General features: G+C 52.5%; 3 protein-coding genes across 10 annotated transcripts; 2 read left to right on the top strand and 1 right to left on the bottom strand.

Annotated features, from left to right (window-relative positions):
• The first annotated feature begins 1,395 nt into the window (after window positions 1-1,395).
• Aldoa (aldolase A, fructose-bisphosphate) lies at window positions 1,396-7,156 on the top strand. Of its 6 annotated transcripts, none has more exons than XM_030242001.1 (10): window positions 1,396-1,885; window positions 2,032-2,102; window positions 4,614-4,746; window positions 4,842-5,053; window positions 5,482-5,536; window positions 5,635-5,795; window positions 6,090-6,173; window positions 6,266-6,440; window positions 6,578-6,777; window positions 6,876-7,156. In XM_030242001.1, the coding sequence occupies exons 3-10, from the start codon at window positions 4,635-4,637 to the stop codon at window positions 6,969-6,971; spliced, it is 1,095 nt and encodes a 364-aa protein (XP_030097861.1). In that variant the 5' UTR covers window positions 1,396-1,885; window positions 2,032-2,102; window positions 4,614-4,634; the 3' UTR covers window positions 6,972-7,156. The 6 variants fall into 6 exon arrangements, with proteins under 6 accessions (XP_030097861.1, NP_001170779.1, XP_006507273.1 ...); XM_006507209.2 differs by lacking the exons at window positions 1,396-1,885; window positions 2,032-2,102 and adding exons at window positions 2,322-2,388; window positions 4,264-4,416; NM_001177307.1 differs by lacking the exons at window positions 1,396-1,885; window positions 2,032-2,102 and adding exons at window positions 3,212-3,345; window positions 4,264-4,416.
• Window positions 7,157-9,832: 2,676 nt separating this feature from the next.
• Window positions 9,833-16,524, top strand: Ppp4c (protein phosphatase 4, catalytic subunit). 3 transcript variants are annotated; one of them, XM_006508049.2, is made up of 9 exons: window positions 9,833-9,967; window positions 10,167-10,329; window positions 13,256-13,366; window positions 13,956-14,006; window positions 14,172-14,273; window positions 14,780-14,953; window positions 15,044-15,170; window positions 15,829-16,018; window positions 16,099-16,524. In XM_006508049.2, exons 5-9 carry the CDS (start codon window positions 14,208-14,210, stop codon window positions 16,226-16,228), a joined length of 687 nt encoding a protein of 228 aa, XP_006508112.1. In that variant the 5' UTR covers window positions 9,833-9,967; window positions 10,167-10,329; window positions 13,256-13,366; window positions 13,956-14,006; window positions 14,172-14,207; the 3' UTR covers window positions 16,229-16,524. The 3 variants fall into 3 exon arrangements, with proteins under 3 accessions (XP_006508112.1, NP_062648.1, NP_001347393.1); NM_019674.4 differs by having other exon boundaries at window positions 9,843-9,967; window positions 13,315-13,366; NM_001360464.1 differs by lacking the exon at window positions 9,833-9,967 and having other exon boundaries at window positions 10,026-10,329; window positions 13,315-13,366.
• A 317-nt stretch (window positions 16,525-16,841) lies between these two features.
• Tbx6 (T-box 6) lies at window positions 16,842-20,907 on the bottom strand. Its single transcript, NM_011538.2, has 8 exons — window positions 20,766-20,907; window positions 20,443-20,677; window positions 19,278-19,545; window positions 19,039-19,185; window positions 18,890-18,960; window positions 17,780-17,853; window positions 17,515-17,698; window positions 16,842-17,435 (listed from the first exon to the last, which is right to left on the bottom strand). Exons 1-8 carry the CDS (start codon window positions 20,881-20,883, stop codon window positions 17,222-17,224), a joined length of 1,311 nt encoding a protein of 436 aa, NP_035668.2. The 5' UTR covers window positions 20,884-20,907; the 3' UTR covers window positions 16,842-17,221.
• Window positions 20,908-21,438: the final 531 nt, after the last annotated feature.

Here is a 21,438-nt window from a genome sequence, read left to right as displayed (position 1 = left end):
TGTCTCAGGCACCTGCTGAGCATAAATCTCATACTAAACAGAGCACTAGGCCAATGATCCTTGCTTTTGAAGCCTTAGAATGAAGCCAGCATTCCTGGCCTTGGGAGGGCAGGCACGGGAGACTCCAAGGCCTGGGGAAAGCAACTCTAGTCCAAACCAGTTTCTCTTGCTGGTTGTAGTCTTTTGGGCAAACCACTGAGTTTCTATCTCATTATTTTGTGATGAGCCCCCCACGAGTGTGACCCCCATTCAAGGTGGCTCAGAAGCAGAGTGCTTGCCTTGTGTTTGTGACATCCCAAGTTCAATTCATCACTGAGGAAACCCCTCCCTTTAAGATTTATCTTATCTCTGAACGTTTTGCCCGATTGTATGACTCGTATGTATCTGAGGAAGTCAGAAGAAAATGTCAGATCCCCAGGATCTTGGGATCTGGAGTCGTGATGGCTGTGAGTCACTGTATATATGTGCTGGGAGCTGAACTCAGGTCCTCTGGAAGAACAGCCATTGCTCTTAACCACTGAGCCATGGTCCGGACACCTGGCTTAGACAGGGTCCCTTTCTGTCAGTGGTTCTCAACCTGTGGGTTATGGCCCTTTGTGGGGGTGGAGGTGGGTATTAACTTATACAGGGCTGACCTAAGGTTATAAAAACCCAGATATTTATGATTCATAACAGCAAAATTACAGGTGTAAAGTAGCAACAAAAATTCTTTTTTGGTTGGGAGTCACCACAACATGGGGAACTGTATTAAAAGGTAGCATTAGGAAGGTTGGGAACCACTGCTCTGCGTAGCCCTGGCTATCCTAGAACTCAAATAGTAGATCAGGCTGGTCCAAACTCACAGAGATCTATCTCTGCCAGCGTCAGCACTAGGAAGTGAGTAAATTCCATGATAGCCAGGCCATACAGTGAAACCCTGTCTCAAAACAGGACAAGAGGAACCCCAGTACTTAGTAGGTTGAAGTAAGGATTGTCATTTTTTTTGAGGCCAGCTTGGGTTTCATGGCTCTTGACTAGTCTGAGCTGTAGAGGGAGAGCCTGTCTCACGAGGAACGTTAGGAGGAGATATTATAGTTTGGTTTCATGCCAGCAAGAAAGTCCAAAGCCCAGAAATTATCTTCATGAGGATTGAAACATGTTTCTGGTCCTGACTTCCTCTAGGTTGCATAGGGCTTTGAGAGTATAGTATACCTACTATGTGCGCATACACACACGCGCGCGCGCGCGCACGCGCGCGCGCACACACACAGGACCCAGTGGGACAGATACTTTATCACTGCTGCTGTTCAGCATGGAGGGTGCTTCCTTTCCAGTGCTTTGTCTCTCCGTCCCACTGGGCTGGTGGGTGGGTGCTCCTCAGCCCCTCTGCTTACCCACCTCTCTCTTCTCCTTTAGGGTTGGGCCCCTCGATGCCCTGGCTGCTGCCCACTGTGTGACTGTGCCTGTGCCTGCCAGCTCCCAGACTGCCAGAGCCTCAACTGCCTCTGTTTCGAGATCAAGCTCAGATGAAAGATGGGGCTGGGGACGTTGTTCTTTGGGGAGTGGCCAGTCCCCAGGGCCCCCTCTATGATCCTCAGGACATCATTACTGGAGCTACTGCACTGGAGCTATGGATGGCAGGCCCAGCCTAATTACCTGGGAACCTTGAGTTCTCTGAAAGGCAGGATTCTGAGAGCCCTTGGACCGCTGAAAAGGGCCTGATGCTCTGGCCAGTGCCCCTGCCTTTCTTCCTCTCCCTTCCCTGATAAACTATTGTATGTGAGGGTGAGGATGCAGGACATTGCTCACCCAGGCAACAGTGTGGGAGGTTTCTGCCAACCTGGACTATCAGGATAAAGGGATGGCCAGCCACACCCTGCCTTTAGACTCCTGGTTATTTTAAGAGGTGAGTATCCTGCCTGCATCTGCTCTCCTTTGGAAAAAAAAAAAAAGTACAACCACCAGCAGGCACCAGAGTCAAGGGAGGAGGGAACCAGAGGAGGCAGTGGGAGGCAATATCTAGATGTTTTCCCTTCTTGTTCTGCCTTACAGATCCTGGACCTGAGACTGATTTCTTGACTAATTTCACTGTATTTCCAAGGAAGAGGTTCCTCTAAAGACCGGTGAGTGAGCAGTGGCACCTCCTCCTCTCAAGGCAAACCAAAGCTGCCTCTTCTTCACCCCCCACGCAGGGATGAATGTCAGGAGCCTCAGGTTTCCCTAAATATAGGTCCCGGCCGCGGGATTCGTGGTGGGGAAAGGGCAGGGGTTACCGAGAAGGTCTGGGACACTGGTGCGGGGGTGTGTAGGGGAGGGGTGGGGAGTAGGAGCTGCCTTAAAACCCAGCCCTGGACTGCCGGGCTCACTCTCTGCTGACCGGGCTCTGCGGCTTCTGTCACTGCGCCACAGGTGGGCCGCTATCCGGATTGCAGGATGGGAATGGGGGTTGCGGATTGGGACCTGAGGAAACTGAGTGCTCTGAGAGTTACAGGGTGACAAGAGAGCTCCGAGACGGATTTTTTTATTTTGGAGAAGGAAATCAGGTTCGGGAAAGACCTGTCTGGCTTGGGCCAGTCCTTGTCGGTCATTTCCTCAAACTGGGTGTGTTTAGCTCGCGGGTGGTGCCTCCCGCCAATCTGCTAGGCAACGCCAGGCCTGGATACGCCACTCAGTTCCGATGTGGCCGGCACACTAGTTCTGGGAGGTTTTGCCTGCGTACCATGTCAGCTGCGCCGTGCTCTGGCCAGGGAGAGATGGAACGCGCCCTGCATTTTAGTCAAGCGACGAAGCAGGCAGGCAGGGAGGCTCCGAAGCTCTGCGTTCTTAGCAGTGACGTCAGGCTGCAACTACACAGCCGGAAGCCAGGGGTCTTGGAGGAGAGGCCAGCCACCATCTCACTCTGACCCCCTCCCTACTCTTCGCCAACCCACATTCCGGCTGAGTCACGATGTTCGCGCGCGCGCCAGGCAGGGGTTGGGGGGGGGGGTGTTGGGGGGGGGGGCCTGGTGACCTGCGGGATGTGGCTCGAGTCACGTCCTAGCGGGGCGGAGGAGGGATCGTGTTCTAGCCGCTTGTCTCCTCCCCAGTGCCGCCTCCTATCGGAGCATCTTGGGGCGGTGCTGCGCACAGTGCCCACCTTCAATTGGACGGTTCCCGTCCCTGCAAGGGAAAAAACCTGCAGAGGGCGGAGCGGCGCCTTTAAATGTCCGGGGCCCCGCCTCCCGTCCCCCCCAACCCAGCTGAATAGGCTGCGTTCTCTTGGAACGCGCAGCAGAACGAGGTTCTGGTGACCCTAGCCGCGTTCGCTCCTTAGTCCTTTCGCCTACCCACCGGCGTACCAGGCAGACCCACCCCGTCCTGTGCCAGGTGAGCGCCATTTGACACGTGCTCGGGGAAGGGTCTATGGGGTTAGGATCTTGGGCCGGTGGCGGGCAGTGCAGAGCCGTCTTCCCCACGGCCCCTCACTTCTCCTTTTTCTACCCCCACGCTTGCCCCCAGCCCGGGTTCTCCGGCCTGCGCCCTGGCGGTTCGCTGCGCCACGCAGCAACTCAGCGCGCTGAGTCATGCCGGGGGAGGAAGCAAGATGAGGTGGAAAAACAGACCCCTCTTTATTTTTGCAAAAACTCTCCGCTATGCAAAGCATCAGGGTCCCATTTCCTATTCAAGAGATCTCAAGAAGCGATGGGGAGACGGGGGCGATCGGCTCTTACACCGTCTCAGGATTTACGCGATGGGGTGGAGGAAATTGGTTTCCTTTCGGGGGAGCCCCAGGAGAGAAGGCTAAACTCCTCAGCTGCAGTACTCTGTTGCCCATTAACACTTTACTATCTTTCCTTATCTGTGACCTTGATTCTGAGTCTGGAACCGCTGTAGCGTAGAAGTGCACGTGCCTCGTACATCCTTTCCCTCCCCTTCTAACAGTATGGAGGCAAAGGTTTCGTTCTACCTGGGCTCCATAGCCCCTTTTCTGTGCTTCTGATGGCCCTGTGTTTTTCCTAATAATTAATCCTTTTCCTCGAGCTCCTCCCCCGCAACCATCACGAAGAGAGAAGCCTGACCTTGGGGTGTCCTTGAAGCCTGGGCCGGCCCTGGGTGGATTAGAAGGGGCCCCCCCACCTCAGTCGGGAAATCTTGGTTCTCTCTTAACTCTCGCCTTTGGGTTGCTATGTGGCTTTGAGCACAGATCATTTCTTTCTTGGGCTCTTTCAGATGAGGGTATTAGGCTCTCTGCCCTATTCGTGATCCTTAAATTCTAAAATATTCCCGGTTCAATTTTGTTTCTAGGCAAGGTGACCCATGGCAACGCGCAGGCCAGATGGGTCCAGCTTCAACATGACCCGCCTGTCCCTGGCTCTGGCTTTTTCCTTTCCCCCAGTTGCCAGTGAGCAACCCCACTCTGAGCTGGGCAACACCCAGCAACAGACAGAGTTAGGAAAGGTACAGGAAGAGGCAGGTCTAGTATAGGGAAGTCGGGAGTAGGGGAGAGCTCTGGGACAGGAAGTATCCCAGGACCCTCAGGGAGTGGGGCAGGGGAGGTGGGGGCTAGTGCCCTGGCCTCCAGGGAAGCTTTGTTACCGGGGAGACCATGGGATGGTCCAACTAAGCGCTGGTCTCTGTCTGCCTCCCTCACCCAGGAAAGCACTGCCACCGGCACCATGCCCCACCCATACCCAGCACTGACCCCGGAGCAGAAGAAGGAGCTGTCTGACATCGCTCACCGCATTGTGGCTCCGGGCAAGGGCATCCTGGCTGCAGATGAGTCCACCGGTGCGGTACAGGCAGAAGAAAGGGGGAGGAGGGACCCAAGGTTGGAGCTAGCAGGCTGATCCCCTTATCTCCCCACATGACCCTCCTCCCTTCAGGAAGCATTGCCAAGCGCCTGCAGTCCATTGGCACCGAGAACACCGAGGAGAACAGGCGCTTCTACCGCCAGCTGCTGCTGACTGCAGACGACCGTGTGAATCCCTGCATTGGGGGGGTGATCCTCTTCCACGAGACACTGTACCAGAAGGCAGATGATGGACGTCCCTTCCCCCAAGTTATCAAGTCCAAGGGTGGTGTTGTGGGCATTAAGGTAAGAGGGCAGACTCTGGGGGGGGGGTAAGATTAGAGGTGGATCTGGAGAAAGGGATTAATAGGTAGGGAGGGGGTGAATATTGGGCTAGCAGGCCTAGAGACTCAGGTGTGGATGTATTCAGCATAATTTTTTGTCAGTGTTTGGGGTGAACTTAGGTCCTTGTGCATGTTAGGCAAGCGCTCTGTTGCCAACTTAATGGTTTCCCTGTGATACAAGAAGGTGATTTCATGGTGAAGAAGTGAAAAGGTTTTCTCAGTGTGCAGTAGCACCAGGTCCCTCTAGTCCAGTTAACATTTCTCTCAAATAATACACATCTTTTCTCATAAATATTTGCAAGCCATGAGAGGCTACAGTGAAAGGTGAAGTTTGGGCTGGGTAGAGGAGACAGGGGCCATAAAGCTGACTGCTGGTCTCCTCCCTGGCAGGTAGATAAGGGTGTGGTGCCCCTGGCAGGAACCAATGGCGAGACAACTACCCAGGGTAAGAATGATCTGCCTGCCTCCTTCCCTTCTCCACCAGCTCATCAGAGTTCCAGAGTGAGTCTGATCAAAAGCCTTCTCTTTATTCTTCCCCTTCAGGGCTGGATGGGCTGTCTGAACGCTGTGCCCAGTATAAGAAGGATGGAGCCGACTTTGCCAAGTGGCGCTGTGTGCTAAAGATTGGGGAACATACTCCCTCGGCCCTGGCCATCATGGAAAATGCCAATGTTCTGGCCCGTTATGCCAGCATCTGCCAGCAGGTGGGATTGGACTACTTCCTAACACATTGATGCAGTGTGGGCTAGCTTTCTGTCTATCTGCCAGGATATCTGCCTCCCTCAGAGCAGCTGCTCTCAATACCCGCTGTGCGTCAGGCTCTTGAGTGGAGGCCCTCTGCAATGTAGAGGTGGCAACAGGTGTACAGGCAGATTGATAGGATTGCTTGTCCCCTGTAATCTGCTGAGGCCTTTGAAGCCTGGGTCTCTGTCATCAAGTTAATGGTGAGGAGGCTCCTAGTCAGGAGGCCTTGCCTCATTACCCTGTCCCTCCCACAGAATGGCATTGTACCCATTGTGGAGCCTGAAATTCTCCCTGATGGGGACCATGACTTGAAGCGCTGCCAGTATGTTACTGAGAAGGTAGGTTGCCCATCTGCTTGGTTAGGATAATGTGGTGGGCTGGGCCCCGCTGAGGTAATCCCTGTTTTCCACCTTTCCCTGCTGTGTTCCAGGTCCTGGCGGCTGTCTACAAGGCTCTGAGCGACCACCATGTCTATCTGGAAGGCACATTGCTGAAGCCCAACATGGTCACCCCTGGCCATGCTTGCACCCAGAAATTTTCCAATGAGGAGATTGCCATGGCAACGGTCACAGCACTTCGTCGCACAGTGCCCCCTGCTGTCACTGGTGAGGCCCACTCCCTCATCTTGGCCTGGTGAGGTGGATGCACCATCACATTTGACTTTGTCCAGGGTGACGCCTCATGGCTTTTCCTGCTCCGCATCTCTAATGCAGGTCCCTTTCCTTCTGTGCTTGTTCTCCAGGGGTCACTTTCCTGTCTGGAGGGCAGAGTGAGGAAGAGGCATCCATCAACCTCAATGCTATCAACAAGTGCCCCCTGCTGAAGCCATGGGCCTTGACTTTCTCCTATGGTCGAGCCCTGCAGGCCTCTGCTCTAAAGGCCTGGGGTGGGAAGAAGGAGAACCTGAAGGCAGCCCAGGAGGAGTACATCAAGCGCGCCCTGGTAAGGCAGGCAGGCAGGCGTGGAAGTGTGAACAGGTGCCTGGGCGGGGTGGGGAGGGACTCAAGAAGAGAATTCCTCTGATTCCTCTTCCCTTTTAGGCCAACAGCCTCGCTTGTCAAGGAAAGTATACCCCAAGTGGCCAGTCTGGAGCCGCAGCCAGTGAATCTCTCTTCATCTCTAACCATGCCTACTAACCAGAGCTGAACTAAGGCTGCTCCATCAACACTCCAGGCCCCTGCCTACCCACTTGCTATTGAAGAGGGGTCTTCAGGCTCTTTCCCATCACTCTTGCTGCTGCCCTCGTGTGCGGTGTTGTCTGTGAATGCTAAATCTGCCATCCCTTCCAGCCCACTGCCAATAAACAACTATTTAAGGGGGAGTCTGTTGTTCATGTCTTGTAGGGTATAGGGGAGGGCCTGAGGAAAGAGCCTTACTTTGGGTTTCTTCTTCTTGGACAGTAAAAGGAAGGGTTTTTTTGACCAGAGCTTTGAGAAAGGCATAGTATTATGGGATGTTCTTTGCCTACATCTAATTGAAGGTAACTTTTACCTAATTAATATTCAGTTTAAGCCAACCAAGGGCTTAATGAATACTTGGCAAGGATTGTATCAGGGCTAACACATTTATGCGTTTTTGGGGACTATGGAGCCTTTTGGAGAACGCAGAATCCTCTCCTGCAGTGACATAGGTATACAGCTCAACTGCAGAACTCTTGGGTTCCAGGTTGAGAATGGAGCCTCAGAGCTGCTGATGTTCCCTGGTGATAGAATAAGAAGCACATCAAACCATGGGCCATCTGTATTCTTGCCACATTATATTGAGTGTAGTCGGTGTGCTAGTGCACACCTTTAATCCCAGCACTCAGGAGGCAGAGGCAGGCAGGAGGCCAACCTGGAACTCACTACAAAGTGAGTTCCAGGACAGCCAGGGCTATACAGAGAAACCCTGTCTTGAAAAAAAAAAATTCTGCCTAAATGAATGGATACAGTGTATCTGCCTTTGGAGGCCAAAAGGAGTGTATCAAGTGCTAGCTTCTGGCAAGATAAGAAACCTTAAGGAGTGAGGGCTTCGGACTATAACTCAGTAGCAGAGTCCTTGCATGGTTACTCATGGTTGTGAGCCACCATGTGGGTGCTAAACTGCTGAGTTCTCTCTCCAGCCCCATCATACCTCTAGTAATTTATAGTGCTAGAGACTCTAAGTATAACTGGGGACGACTTAGATCTTAAGCATTTCCTGTTTCCTGCCTTCTCTGCCCTTCCTGTGCTTTCTGTTTTCCTTCCCAAGCATCTTTTTCTTTGACACTTTCGTTTTCAGTGATCTGCGTAGAATTGTCTTACTAGGAGTATCAAAGCATAGTCTCCACTGTCCTAATATTCCCATGTATTGGCCAATAGTCAAAGCTATGCGCAGGCTGTGGATAGAGCCCAGTGGCTGAGTACTCAAAGCTCTGGTTCCTTCCCCAGTGCTGCAAGGGAAAACTCAAATCCCTATGCTTCCCCAAACTTCAGCCTCCCATTTTACTGCTCATCACGTACTTGTAGCCTTGCTCTCTAGAATTCTGTAGCCCACACTGGCCTTGAACTCTCAAGATCTGCTTTCCAAGTACTGGGATGAAAGGCATGTGCTATTCTCCTAGCTTCTATGAGGCGATCCTTTTTATTTTATATACATTGGTATTTTAACTGAAATGTGTGTATGTGTGAGTGTTGGATCCTCTGGAACAGTTGTGAGCAGCCATGTGGGTGCTGGGAATTGAACCCAGGTGGTTGGCAGGCTGGAAGAGCAGTCAGTGTTAACCACTGAGCCATCTCCCCACCCTCTATAAGAAAATCTTAAGGCACATAAAAATTGTTCAAAATTGAGAGGGACAATAGAATACTGAAAAAGAGGGAGTATGGTGTGCAGAAGATCAATAACCTGCTCTGCCTACAGCAAAAGGCAAAGAGAAAGGAGGCAGACTGCATGCACTGCGAATTTGGGGAGCTCCAGGGGCTGGCTTAGTGTTTGTGTTGCTTTGAGTTTCAGCAAATGAAAGGTGAAAGCCAGACCTGAAAACCACTTTTTTCTGGATTAATTTTTGTTTTTTGCTTTTTGAGGCAGGGTTTCTCTGTATAGCCCTGGCTGTCCTGGAACTCACTTTGTAGACCAGGCTGGCCTCGAACTCCCAAATCTGCCTGCCTCTGCCTCCTGAGTGCTGGGATTAAAGGCGTGCACCACCAAGTACAGCTATGGATTCATATTTGAGCTTTGATTGAAACTCCAGACTTTCAGCATTCAACTGTGATCAAGCTAGCCTCCAAACCCATTGCCACCTTCAAGGAATATGTTCAGGCAATAAGAAGCATTGTTGGGTGTGGTTGATTAATATCTGGGCTGAGATTCGCTGTGAAATCTGGGCTATTCTAAGCTACAGTGCAACCCTGTCAAGAAAAAAAGTGAACTATTTTGGAAAAGCTTGGTGTCCAGAGAGTGGACACTTAAAAAATTTTTTTTCAATTAGATTTAAGCCTCCGTGTTTTCTCTCATCACCATATGGGTTCTGGGGATCCAAATCAGGTCAGTAGGTTTGGTGACAAGTTCTTTTATCAGATATGCTATCTTCGTGAGGTGACCGCCCCCCGCCAAGTGTTTGCTCTGTAGCTTTGACAGCCTAGTATCCACGATCAGCCTTAGCCTCCTGAGTTCTGGGATTACAAATAGGCCACTATGTCTGGCCCAGGTTCGGAGCTCCTCCATGGGACCGTGGCAAGAAATGTGGACCAGGATAGGCTCTTTCATTGAACAATTATTTATGCATATCTGCAATACTTGGCCTTATTCTAAACACCGGAGAGGCAATGATGAACAAGGCAGTTTTATCCGTGAGATCTGTAATAGAAGCAGCCCAGGGAATAATGTAATGTGAGATGAGAAGCCTACCGCGGCTCGCCTCACCAGGCATACACAAGTACACCAGGCGCACTGCTGTATTTGCCTCCAACCAACTTCGCCCGCCCACTTCCGGCTACTTCTCTTCTCCTTCCCGGTGCCTCAGCGAGGCGTGGCTCGTGTGCGTCACTTCCGGCGCGCGAGAGCACTGGTTTCCCTTTGCTTCCGCGGCGAGGCCGGAAGTAGAAGCGGCGGTGGCGGAGGCCCAAAGCGGAGGGAAGTGGGGAGTCGAAGAGACTCAGCCGGAGTCTCCGCGGCGGTAATTGTCCGAGGCCCCTCTAGGCCACCGTCCTTAGCGCGGGCCCGCGGGGTTCGACGGGAGTTGGCGGGGTGCGGCCAGGGCAGCGGGACGCGGAGGGTCCTGGGCCGCCGTGAGGGGAGGGGGGGGCGGTCCCAGAATCGAGTCCCCCCTCCCGCACGGACCCTCTGATTGGCGGGCTCGCCTTCCCTTTTCCCAGGAGACCCCTGTGCGGTCCGGAGGGGGCGGCGGCCCCGACTCTGACCCGCGCCGGGGGGGTGGGCCATGGCGGAGATCAGCGACCTGGACCGGCAGATCGAGCAGCTACGGCGCTGCGAGCTGATCAAAGAGAGCGAAGTCAAGGCCCTGTGCGCCAAGGCCAGGTGAGCCCGCGGAAGGGACTCCAGCCGGTCGCCCCGGGGGTCTCGGCCGGGCAAACTCCGCCGAGAACTTAGGGCTTGCCCAAGCCCGGAAACGTCGCCAGAGAGAGGTCCGGAGAGCCACTTCTCCCCAGGAACCACGGGGCGGCTGTGTATGGGTTTCTAGTGGAGTAAGAGCGAGTGGCAGGAAGTTCTAGGGAACTCAGGGAAAATGGCTTGCCCTGCTGGGGTGAAAGTTTCTTGGAGGGGCTGAGTTCTCGGACAGATTCTTAAAGAGTGAGGAGATGGTTCAAGGCAAGAAAACAAAACGTGATTTGCGAAAGCCTCTCAATCCCGTCAGTCCTTAAAAGAGAAAATGACTTTGTGTCTAGTTTAACAAACAAGGACTCCAATTGTTCAAAATTACCAGCAAGGAAGGAATGGAATCTGAAGCCAGATCTTGTGAATACGGATCCTTTTAGTTATGATTCTGGAAGACGGAGTTGAGCCACCTTCGTGTTCCATTACGATCCTAAGAAAAACAATAAATAGGTCACACTAGAAGAGTTTCAGACTAGCTCATTTTACTGAGTTGAGGTCTTTTCAAAAAAGGAAGAGTTTTTGAAAAAACTCACAGCTTCAACACAATTTTTTTTAAAGATTTATTTATTATTTTTATGTAAGTAAACTGTAGCTGTCCTCAGACACACCAGAAGAGGGCATCAGATATCATTACAGATGGTTGTGAGCCACCATGTGGTTGCTGGGATTTGAACTCAGAACCTTCAGAAGAGCAGTCGGTGCTGTTAACCATTGAGCTATCTCCAGCCCCTCTCAACAGCCCCTCCCAAGCCCTTGGGATGCCAAGAAAGGAGAATGAGGGGTTTAGGGTCATCCTAAGCTAGGTCAAGGCCACAACATGAGAGCTAAGCATGATATGGATATGGAGAGAGGCAGAGTTCTCTGGGAAGTAGAAGGAAATTGTAAGTCAGGATCCCAGTTTGGGGTGCAGTGACTGTGGATTTGAGTCTGAGCTCTGCCACTTTGTGTGGTGTTGATTTTGAAGTGTCTTAGGAGTCAGTAAAATGGAACAAGTTGTGTTGAGTAAAACAGTTGTGACCATTCTGCGCAGGAAGTGAGTTTAGCATGATGTTGAAAGTTATGAGATGGTATTCAAAGATTGAAGCTAGCTGAAACTTTGTGGGGGGGGGTGTTTGGTTTTGTTTTGTTTCAGAGACAGGGTTTCTCTGTGTAGCCCTCCTGCCTTATCTTTTAACTCACTGTAGACCAGGCTGACCTTAAACTCAGAGATCCCTGCGCCGCCCCCGCCCCCCCCCCCTTTCCAGTGCAGGGATTAAAGGCGTGTGATACCACCCTCTGGTAACCAAGGTGCTTCTAAGAAAAGGTAGACCAGCCGGGTGTGGTGGCACACGGCTTTAATCCCAGCACTTGGGAGGCAGAGGCAGGTGGATTTCTGAGTTCCAGGCCAACCTGGTTTACAAAGTGAGTTCCAGGACAGCCAGGGCTACATAGAGAAACCCTATCTTGAAAAAACAAAAAAGAAAAAGAAAAGAAAAAGAAAAGGTAGACCTTGAAAGATACATTGACCAGCCAACAGCACAGTGAGAAGGAATATTCAGATAGGGTGGGAGTAGGTAGGTAACAGTTGAGGCCGGAAACTTGCAGTGTGACTTCCACCCTGTTTAATGGATAGTAACCTGCTCCTTCCCCTTCCCCACGAGTTCTGTGAGGCCGGGAGAATATGTGTGTGTGCCTGTCTGTCCTCTCATGTAGCCCTAGCTGGCCTTGAACCCAAAGAGATCCATCCATCTCTCTCTCTCAAGTGATGGCTTCTTTTTACAGAGTAGGAAGCCATGACTTGTAGGTACTAGTGACTTGATGCAGGTTACCCACTGAGGACGTGGCAGCTGGTGTCCTGGTTTGCTTTCTCTTGCTGAGCTACATCTCTAGCCCTGTTTGGTTTGAAGTCTTTGTTTTGGAGACAGGATCTCACTGTCTCTTAGGCTGGTTTGGAGCCTGGAATCCTCTGCTTCTACCACCATGCCATCATGCCTGACTGTAAAAGGTACTCCCACATCTTAGGCTAGCCTTGAACTTGCTATAGAGCCAAGTATAACCTGGATCTTTCTGCCTTACCTACCAAGTGCTGACATTCCACGTGTGTGTTCCTGGTATTGATTTGAGGCCTGTGGAAGAGTCTGGTGTTGCTCCTCTGGAAATTGGATTCCCGGGCTCAGCAAGTTTCCAGCTTGATCTGCCACTATTCTAGGAGGTCTTTGTGGAAATCATCACAGGAGTAGGGTAGAAAAGACAATGCTGAGCTGAGCCAGGGAAGATATTGTTAGAAGAACCCACAAAGTAGCAAAAAGAAAAAAACTACACCACAGCCCATTTCTTAAATGTAAATTCCTGTTACAGTGCCACAATCCTTTAATCCCAGCACACATGAGGCAGACACAGACAGGCAGATTTCTTGAGACTAGCCTGGTTTACACATCAAGTTACATATCCAGGCAAGCCAAGGATACATAATGAGGCTCCGTCTCCAGAACAAATGAATACAATGCTGACAGGGAAGGAACACCTTTGAAGGTCATCTGGGATCCTTGTGCCGGAGGTCTCACCCTCACTATGGGGAGTGAGGCCAGGCTCAGTGTTCTGAGGGGAGGGACCCTCTCAGGACTGTGTGCTGTGCTCATGAGAAGTGACCACGGGGACCATCTAGGCTGAAAATGGCCCAGCCTGCTTGGAAGGGCTTAACTGGGGGTAGGGGTGAGAACTTGGACTCTGTCCAGTTGGCAACAAGGAGCCATGAGCAGGGGTTGAGTGGTAGAAGTCAGTGCTTTTGACCAAAATCATGGGGACAGTGCATACTTCTGTCCCACGGAGGTTCAAGGACTACCTCATGTCCTCCCTCCCTCCAAAAAAGGTCAGGAATTGGGCTGGGCTGGCCTGGCTGTGGTGACCCTGGTCTTCTCCTGTCTCCAGAGAAATCTTGGTAGAAGAGAGCAACGTGCAGAGGGTGGACTCGCCAGTCACAGTGAGTACTCTGTGTCCTTTGGAGCCTGACTTAGTCCTAAGTTTATGAGAGGCTAGAACCTCCAGGTCTCTGCTGCTCCTCAGTCTTCAGGTGAGCCTCGATACAAGAATTAGATGGTGAGCGGAGCTTGCAGCTTAGCAGTTGGATGCTTTCCCAGTGTGTATGAGAGAGACCCTGGGCTTTAACCTCAAGACTACAAGAAAAGAAAGGGTGCTGAAGGAATTTTGATTTATCATGGGGATGCTCATGGCCAAGGAGGAAGAATTTGATTTGGTAAACGATTCTAGTCTGTGGCTCAATGGCTGTGTGCTGGTAAATCTGCTGGGCATATGGGCAAACAGAGATGAAGTCAGTCCTATGAAGCTGGGAGTCTCCCAGGAAACACACATCTCCTGCACCAGAGCAGGGTAGGATGATAGATGACACCACAACAGGCTCATTTGGGGCTAGAGGGTGGAATTTTAGTCCTGAGATGGAGTGATACAGCCTTGGCTGGCATGGAAAGTAACAGGTGTTTTGAAGAGTGGTCTCTAGGAACACAGGGTTTATGTCTTTGTTTACTCTGACAACCCACATTCATCTTTTCCAGGTATGCGGTGACATCCATGGACAATTCTATGACCTCAAGGAGCTGTTCAGAGTGAGTTGGGGAGCACTGCGGCTGGAAACTGGGGACGAGTAGAAGATATGATCATTGACAGGACTTAGGTTGCATGGGCTTTGGGTGACAGAGGGGCTCAGTTCTTTGGCCTTGCAGTGGGAGGAGATAGTTTGGGGCCAAGCAGAGCCATATCCCTCCTCCCAGGTAGGTGGCGATGTCCCTGAGACCAACTACCTCTTCATGGGAGACTTTGTGGACCGTGGTTTCTACAGTGTTGAAACCTTCCTCCTCCTGCTGGCTCTTAAGGTGAGGACCCTTGGCCCCTGGAGCCTGAGCCTTGGCCACTACTTGCTGCCCTCATCACCTTTCCTGTCACCTTGGAACTTTGCTGTGGCTGTGGACTGTGTGCTTAGCGGGGCTGGTCATGACTGCTGCCATGAGTGGGGCCATCTCCTGAGCCCTTGAAGAGGCTGGTGATGTGAGTTCTGGGAAGTAGACAGAGGCTGTGTTCAGGAAGCAGCAGAAATTGAATAAACTGGGAGAATTCATTGGTGAGGGGCCACAGTGGGGTGGGGATAGGGTGCAAGGCTTGGAGCCTGAGTCCAGCAGTGAGGAATCACTAGCCTTGTAGTGAGTACATCTCTAGAAAAAGCTCCAGGAGCCTGTGAGGCAGGGATGTCCTGATTATGTCAGAGGCAGCAGGAGTCTGGGCTACACAGAGCATGGTGAGGGCTGAGTGAGGCTGATAGACAATTGGGAGGGGTTAAGTGGGAAACAAACTAGAACCAGCCCTGGCTTGATGCACCCCCTAGGTTCGCTATCCTGACAGAATCACTTTGATCCGGGGCAATCATGAGAGTCGCCAGATTACCCAGGTCTATGGGTTCTATGATGAGTGCTTACGGAAATATGGTTCAGTGACTGTATGGCGCTACTGTACTGAGATCTTTGACTACCTCAGCCTGTCTGCCATCATTGATGGCAAGGTAGGTTGGCTGTGGATCTCCTCAGGGGTGGGGCAGTAATGGGTCTCTGGGCTTCCACCTCCCTTTCTCTGATACTACTTTCCCTCGTAGATCTTCTGTGTGCATGGAGGTCTTTCCCCTTCCATCCAGACCTTGGACCAGATCCGGACAATTGACCGAAAGCAAGAGGTACCCCATGATGGACCCATGTGCGACCTCCTGTGGTCTGACCCTGAAGGTGAGGGCAGTACCTGAGCTGGTGTTACCTTTAGCTTGTGGGGATGGGATTTAATTAAGCAAGTGTATGAAGAAAGAAGAGTCAGGCCAGGATAGCTTGGGGAGAGGAGGGCAAAGTTGGTCCACACTGGCTTTTTCCTTCCTCCTGCCTGACTGGATGCTGGTGTGCTCAGGCCTATAGTAGCTTGGCTCATGAGTTTTCGTGGCTCAGAAGATCTGTTCAGGGTGAAGTCATTGGCTCCCTGGGTGGGAAAGGTCATAGACTTGACAATAGCTTCTTTGCAGGTGAGCCTGGTCCCCTAGAATGATGGCCCTGAGGGTTCCTTTGTATGGAAGTTCCCCTCTAGTTCTGGCAGAATAGAGATTTAAAGCCAGGCTTTCTGAGTACCAGTCCTAAGCATGCCCTCTAATCCCATCAGTGTTTTTCCAGACTGCCCTATGTGGCAGAAAATGACCTTACTGCCAGGACAAACCTTGATCATAATGGTTCTCTGGGCATTTTTTTCTCCTTAGAGCTTCTCTGTTCTAGCATTTGCTATCCTGTCTCCCAGATCCCCTAGAACAAGCCTCTGCTTAATGAGGAAAGATGCACGGGCTTTTAATTCCTTGGTATAATAGACAACCAGAGGAGCCCACACACTGTCCTTGTCTTGTCTCAGACACAACAGGCTGGGGAGTGAGCCCCCGCGGGGCAGGTTACCTGTTTGGCAGTGACGTGGTCGCCCAGTTCAATGCAGCCAACGACATTGATATGATCTGCCGTGCCCACCAATTAGTGATGGAAGGCTACAAGTGGCACTTCAATGAGACCGTGCTTACTGTGTGGTCAGCGCCTAATTACTGCTACCGGTAAGCTGGCAAGGCCAGGAGCCCGGGTGAGGGTAGGTATCTGCGCCAACCATTGTTAACTCTACTTTTCTTAAATCCAGCTGTGGCAATGTGGCAGCCATCTTAGAACTGGATGAGCACCTCCAGAAAGATTTCATCATCTTCGAGGCTGCACCCCAAGAGACACGTGGCATCCCCTCCAAAAAGCCAGTGGCCGACTATTTCCTGTGACTCCTTGGCCCCAGCCCCTCTGGCCCTTGGACCACTGTGACTGCCCTCTGCCCAGTCGGAGGCTGGGTCTGAGGGGCTGCCTGGCTTTGCTTGCCCCAGGGTGCGGACTTGCTCTGGAGAGGTGGAGCCTTGGCTCCTGGCTTCCTCTCCTTTCTCCCACTTGATCCATGAAGTTTTCAGTCATTTTTTTTTTCTTTTTTCCTTTTTTTTCCTTTCTTTTTTCTTTTTGTTTTTGTTTTTAGATAAAACATTTTGAGAAAAAAAGAAAAAAATTCTAATAAAAGAAGAAAAATAGACTTAGGTTCTGTCAGGTTTGATTGGGGTGGACATGGAGACCTGCTCTGCTTGTCCGTTGGGCCCGGAGCCTTGAGGCTCCATCTGCTAATCTTCTAATCTTTCCCAAAGGCTTCCTTAGTGCTTCATGAAATCTAGGTTCATGGACAGCCTTGATTCTTAAAGCAACCATTGTGAGGAAGCTTTTCCATCTTGAAGGGGACAGCCCAGAGCAGGCCCTTTCCTAGCCACAAGGGCAGGGCAAGCAGCTGGACCTTAAAGCTGTGGCTCCCCCAGCCCCACCCAGGGCCAACACCATTAGCTCAAGTTTCCTGAGCACTAATGTCTTTGGAGTTTTATTAACAAAAATACTCTGATCCTGAGAACAAATTGGCATGGCTTGCACTAGTAACAAGGCCCCCAGGAGGTGGGGGTACTGGGCTGGGAGCCCCATTTGGCCAGGCAGAGGCTCCCTCCATTCGCACTAAGGTGAGAGCTGAGGGGAAGCAGGCCCCAGCTGGACTCAGAGCTGCCTTGCCTGAGCTTTGAAGCCAGAGGGGGTGGAGTGAAATCAAGGTGTGAACTAAAGGGTGGAAGAGAGGCCCAAGCCAGCCATTTGGTGGGGGGGAGGGGGATACCACTTCAATGCGGATGCTACCAGGCTGGGGGAAGGGAGCTGGAGGATCAAGGGAAGATGGCATAGGGTTACTACACCGAGGCTCAGTACATTGGCTTGGATCCCATGTCCAGATAACCTCCAGGTCCTGGGTACGGTAGAGGGAAGGGACCCCCTTGGATGAAGTGTGGGGCAAAGGATGGTACAGATGGAGCTGCCTGATAGGCAGAGCCCCCTGGTCCAGGCTGTAGGTCCAGAAATGCAGCTGAGTAGGGGGCTGGGCGCCCAGGGTCTGGAGCCTCAGCGAAGCTGGGGGTCCTAGTCACAGGAGACAGGTATGAGAACGGAAGAAGGCCACCCCCTCCTGGACAACCCAGCCCTCTACCCTTCACCTTACCTGGCTGGTAGGTGACTGGGGGCGCCATGAAAAGCGGCAGGGTGTAGAAGGTAGGCCTCAGCACTGGGGCCCCCACATGGAGGAGCTGAGGCAGAAGCAGCTTCCTGGGGGGTTGGGGCCTGCTCTGGATCTGAGTCCCGAATGTCCCCACCCAGGGTGGAGTCACAGGGACCCCCTGGTGTATCTAAGGAGAAAAAAAGCACAGATTGGTTAGGGGAGGTTCCATGTCTCAGTTTTGGCCCCATGCCACCAGGACAGCACTCACCCCCACTCCCACAGGCCTCTGTGGCCACTGGCTCTGGGCCCCGAAGTTTCCTCTTCACACGGGCATCCCGCTCCCTGGGGAATGATGGTGGTGACGATGATGATGTGATGATGATGGCACTAATAGTACTTACCAGGTGCCAGGCATTCCACCCTCCCAGGCACCCTGTGGGCAGGTGCTATATTATACCCATTTTACAGATAAGGAACTGAAGACCAGAGAAGCCACTAAAAAGCAGCAGAGCGGAGGTTCCTCTCAGACTTGTAACTTGGTTCTTTAGTGCTTTCTTTCCTCGTTGGGTATTTAGAATCTGAGAAAGCCCCTTCCCGGCAGCAAAGTCCAGTATCCGCCCAACTTCATAGCTGCCCCACAGCCCTTTGGCACCTGACAATCTATACTCCTTTCAGGAAGGCCTCCCTGACCTGTGGCATCACACACCTTCCTCACAGCATGTCATAGCTCTCTCCGTATTTGAGCTAGTGAACCAGTCACTGTTGGGATAGACTAGCAGGGCTAGGTCAGCTCTCAGGGGCTGTACTTGGAAGAGATGCCCAAGTCCTTCCTTGGTAAGCATTGGCTGGTCTCCCTTCACTCTGCAGCCTCACTGTAGGACACGTCTGCCTCAGGGCCTTTGCACATGTCTTTTTCCCAGACACTTAGTTTTCCCTCCCCTTCCCAAAGGTCTTTATCCATGTCCTTCGGCGCCTTTTCTCCAGTTTCCCTCCAGGCCTTGCCATCTTTTGCAGGCTTTATTGCTGCTAGAATTGTATAGTTTCTCATTTTTGTCTGCTCTGCCGGCTAGTCTTATCAATTGTATGAGGACTGAGCAAGCTTAAGTAATTGTTGAATCGAGTGAATAGAGCCATGTGGTGGTGGCACACACCTTTAATCCCAGCACTTGGGAGGCAGAGGCAGGTGGATTTCTGAGTTCGAGGCCAGCTTGGTCTACAGAGTGAGTTCTAGGACAGTCAGGGCTACACAGAGAAACCCTGTCTTGGAAAAAAAAAAAGAGTGGACACATGTTTTTACTTACCATCATGTTCCTGGTACCCTGGCACAGTACCCGGCACACAATAATTAGTAAGCATTCCCTGAATGAATGATGCCCACCTCTTACAGTTTCTGCCATTTTCTCGGAAACCTTTGGCAAAGGGATTGGCTGCGATCTTCAGCTGTGTGATCTGAGGACACACACGCAGGTCAAAGCCCCTGTAGCCTGGGCGACAGTCACTGACCCTCCCTCAAGCAAGGCCACTCACCCTAGGGTTCTGGTAGGCTGTCACAGAGATGAATGTGGTCTCAGGAAATCGGAAGGAGGCCACACCCCCCCAGTGTTGGCTGCATAGTTGGGTGGCTCTCACCAGGTGGATGCGAGGCTGGTACTTGTGCATCGAGTGCAAGATCAGCTGGGAGGGAAGAAACGAGGTGACTCCCAGCCGTCACCTTCCTCCCATTACCACCCTAACACCCCACCAAGGAGTCCCAGCCTGGGCCTCACGTGGCCATGGGGGTCCAGTGTGCTGTTGGTGAGCTTAACACGATGGAAGGATACGGGCTGCCGCATCCAGTGGGCACCAGTGGCAGGAGAGTCAGGGTGAATGTAGACACGGTCGGGTAGGCGGGGTTCAGCCTTGCCACTTGGCTCCCAGTGCTGGCCCTGCCAGCGGTATCGGGCCCCATCCACTGGAACCACATCCAGAAGAAACAAGTAGCGGGCCTCTGGGTCCAGGCCAGTGACTGATACTCGGCAAGCAGGGAACATGCGCCTGCGCAGGGAAAGGGGAAGGAGGAGAGGCCTGGAGCTACCCTCTAACAGCTGTGAGCCCAGCATCAGTGAAGGAACTAGCAATAGGCACCTCAGTTTTGGCACGGTAAAGCCAGAGAGGTGTAACTAGGTTCTCCAGCAGAGTCTAAGAGCCATTGTACAGATGGGCAAAGGGGACAGACAGGTTAGGGGTTCTGACAGGCCGGAGCAGGTTAATCTCCCCACCTGCCCCTTCACTCTCTCCATCCTAGTTACAACATGGTACAATTCTGTCTCCGAGCCCTTGCCACATCCTGTCCAGGCTCCTGCCCCCTGCCCCCTGTAACTCTCTTTGCAGAAACAGTGGTAACTATTTTCTTCCTGAAGCCTTAGGAGCCTCTTGCTCCCCACCTTGGTGCAGCACTGACCTCTGTGGCAGCAAAGACTAACTTTCTTCAGAAATAATAGGTGCTGGGCCCTGGGGACAGGATTTAGCCTGGGGTTCAGGCCTTAGAGACCTTGCCAGAGCTCACACGGTAGGCAATCACCTTCCTTCAGGGTGAGCTGGGACTTAGTCACACACGGCCCCTGATCCTGGACAGATTCTCCCACACTGGTCACTGACTGGTCCTTGACCCTTCTCATAGGCTGTCTGCTTCTGAGTTAGGCCACATGCCAATCTACAACCCAGCCAGGCTGACCTTTCTGACCCTTGATAGAATGGCTCCTAAACCCAGTCACAAACTCGCCAGCCTGATCCTTAAACCTCGACACAGTGTAACTCCTGTTAGTCCAGGGTCACAGTGTCAGGCCATAGTTAGATTCTGCTGTCTGGGTTGTCCTAGCCCTGAAGGGGCCCCTAACCCTAGCTCTGTCCCAGGAATTCTCTTTTCTAAAAGCTGACTTGGCCGTCCCTCACCTGCCAGCCTTGGTGATGATCATCTCTGTCCCCACAGCGCTGAATTCCTTCCACAGTTCCTGGTTCTCCAAGCTCAGGCTGACCCCAGGAAGCGAGTGAAGGGCCTCTGGGGGTGGCGGTGCTGTCTCGGGGCCCAGAGCAGATGGGAGAAGGGGCAAAGGAGCGGCTGCAGCCAGAGTGTGGGGAGCTGCCTCGATCCCAGAGAGGAAGCAATCCAGTTTAGAAGTATCCAAATCTGGAGATGTGGGAAGAATGAGGATCCAGGGGAGGGCCACATATTCCCAGTTTCCTGCCCCTTACCCAGAGCCAATCCAACCGCTCACCAGGGTAGCGGTAACCCTCTGTCAGGGCAGGTGGGAAGGTGGAGTCTGCCCCAGGCTGGGGGTGTCCCAGACGGTAGCCAGTCCCCAGGGAGGGGTACAACTCTCGTGGATGGTACATGTTGTAGTTTCTTCTGGCCTTGTGTCCCGTTGCTAGAATCCGGGGTCTAAGGGATGCCCCCTTTATAGCTCACAGCACAGCCCCTTCCAAACCAGAGATCACAGCCCCTCCCCTCCTTGGGGCCCTGGAGGTGGGCTGGAATGGAGACCCCTGGGGCCTAGAAGGGGTCCAAGAGGAGGCCGGATACCTGGGTACCCTCCCCTCTCCCTCGCAGCTTCACTAGTCCCGACCCCCTACCCCCTCATTACATAATTAACTCCTCGGTCTGATTGATCCCTAGGGCTAAGACAGGGACGCAGTTTGGCGCTTCCGGCCAGCTGGTCTCCGTTCCCACGGTGGGGGCAGACCGGCTAGGGGGCAGGGGTGGGATCTGGATCCTGGCACCGAGCCTAGGATCCCGGGTTAGACCCTAAAGCCCCAGACTTTCTGGAAGGTGACCCCCTCCCTTTTTTTCACTTGGAGGACTAGCCTTGCGAAGTGAACGCGAGGACAAGTGCAGGGTTGATGTCTGAGCTGATACGCCAGACACTGGGCATCTTCAAGAGACCGAGGCAG

The sequence above is a fragment of the Mus musculus genome, chromosome 7 (genome assembly GCF_000001635.26).
Source record: "Mus musculus strain C57BL/6J chromosome 7, GRCm38.p6 C57BL/6J".
NCBI lineage: Eukaryota > Metazoa > Chordata > Mammalia > Rodentia > Muridae > Mus > Mus musculus.
The sequence above is the reverse complement of the archived record's forward strand: the minus strand, read 5'-3'. Positions and strand labels throughout refer to the sequence as shown.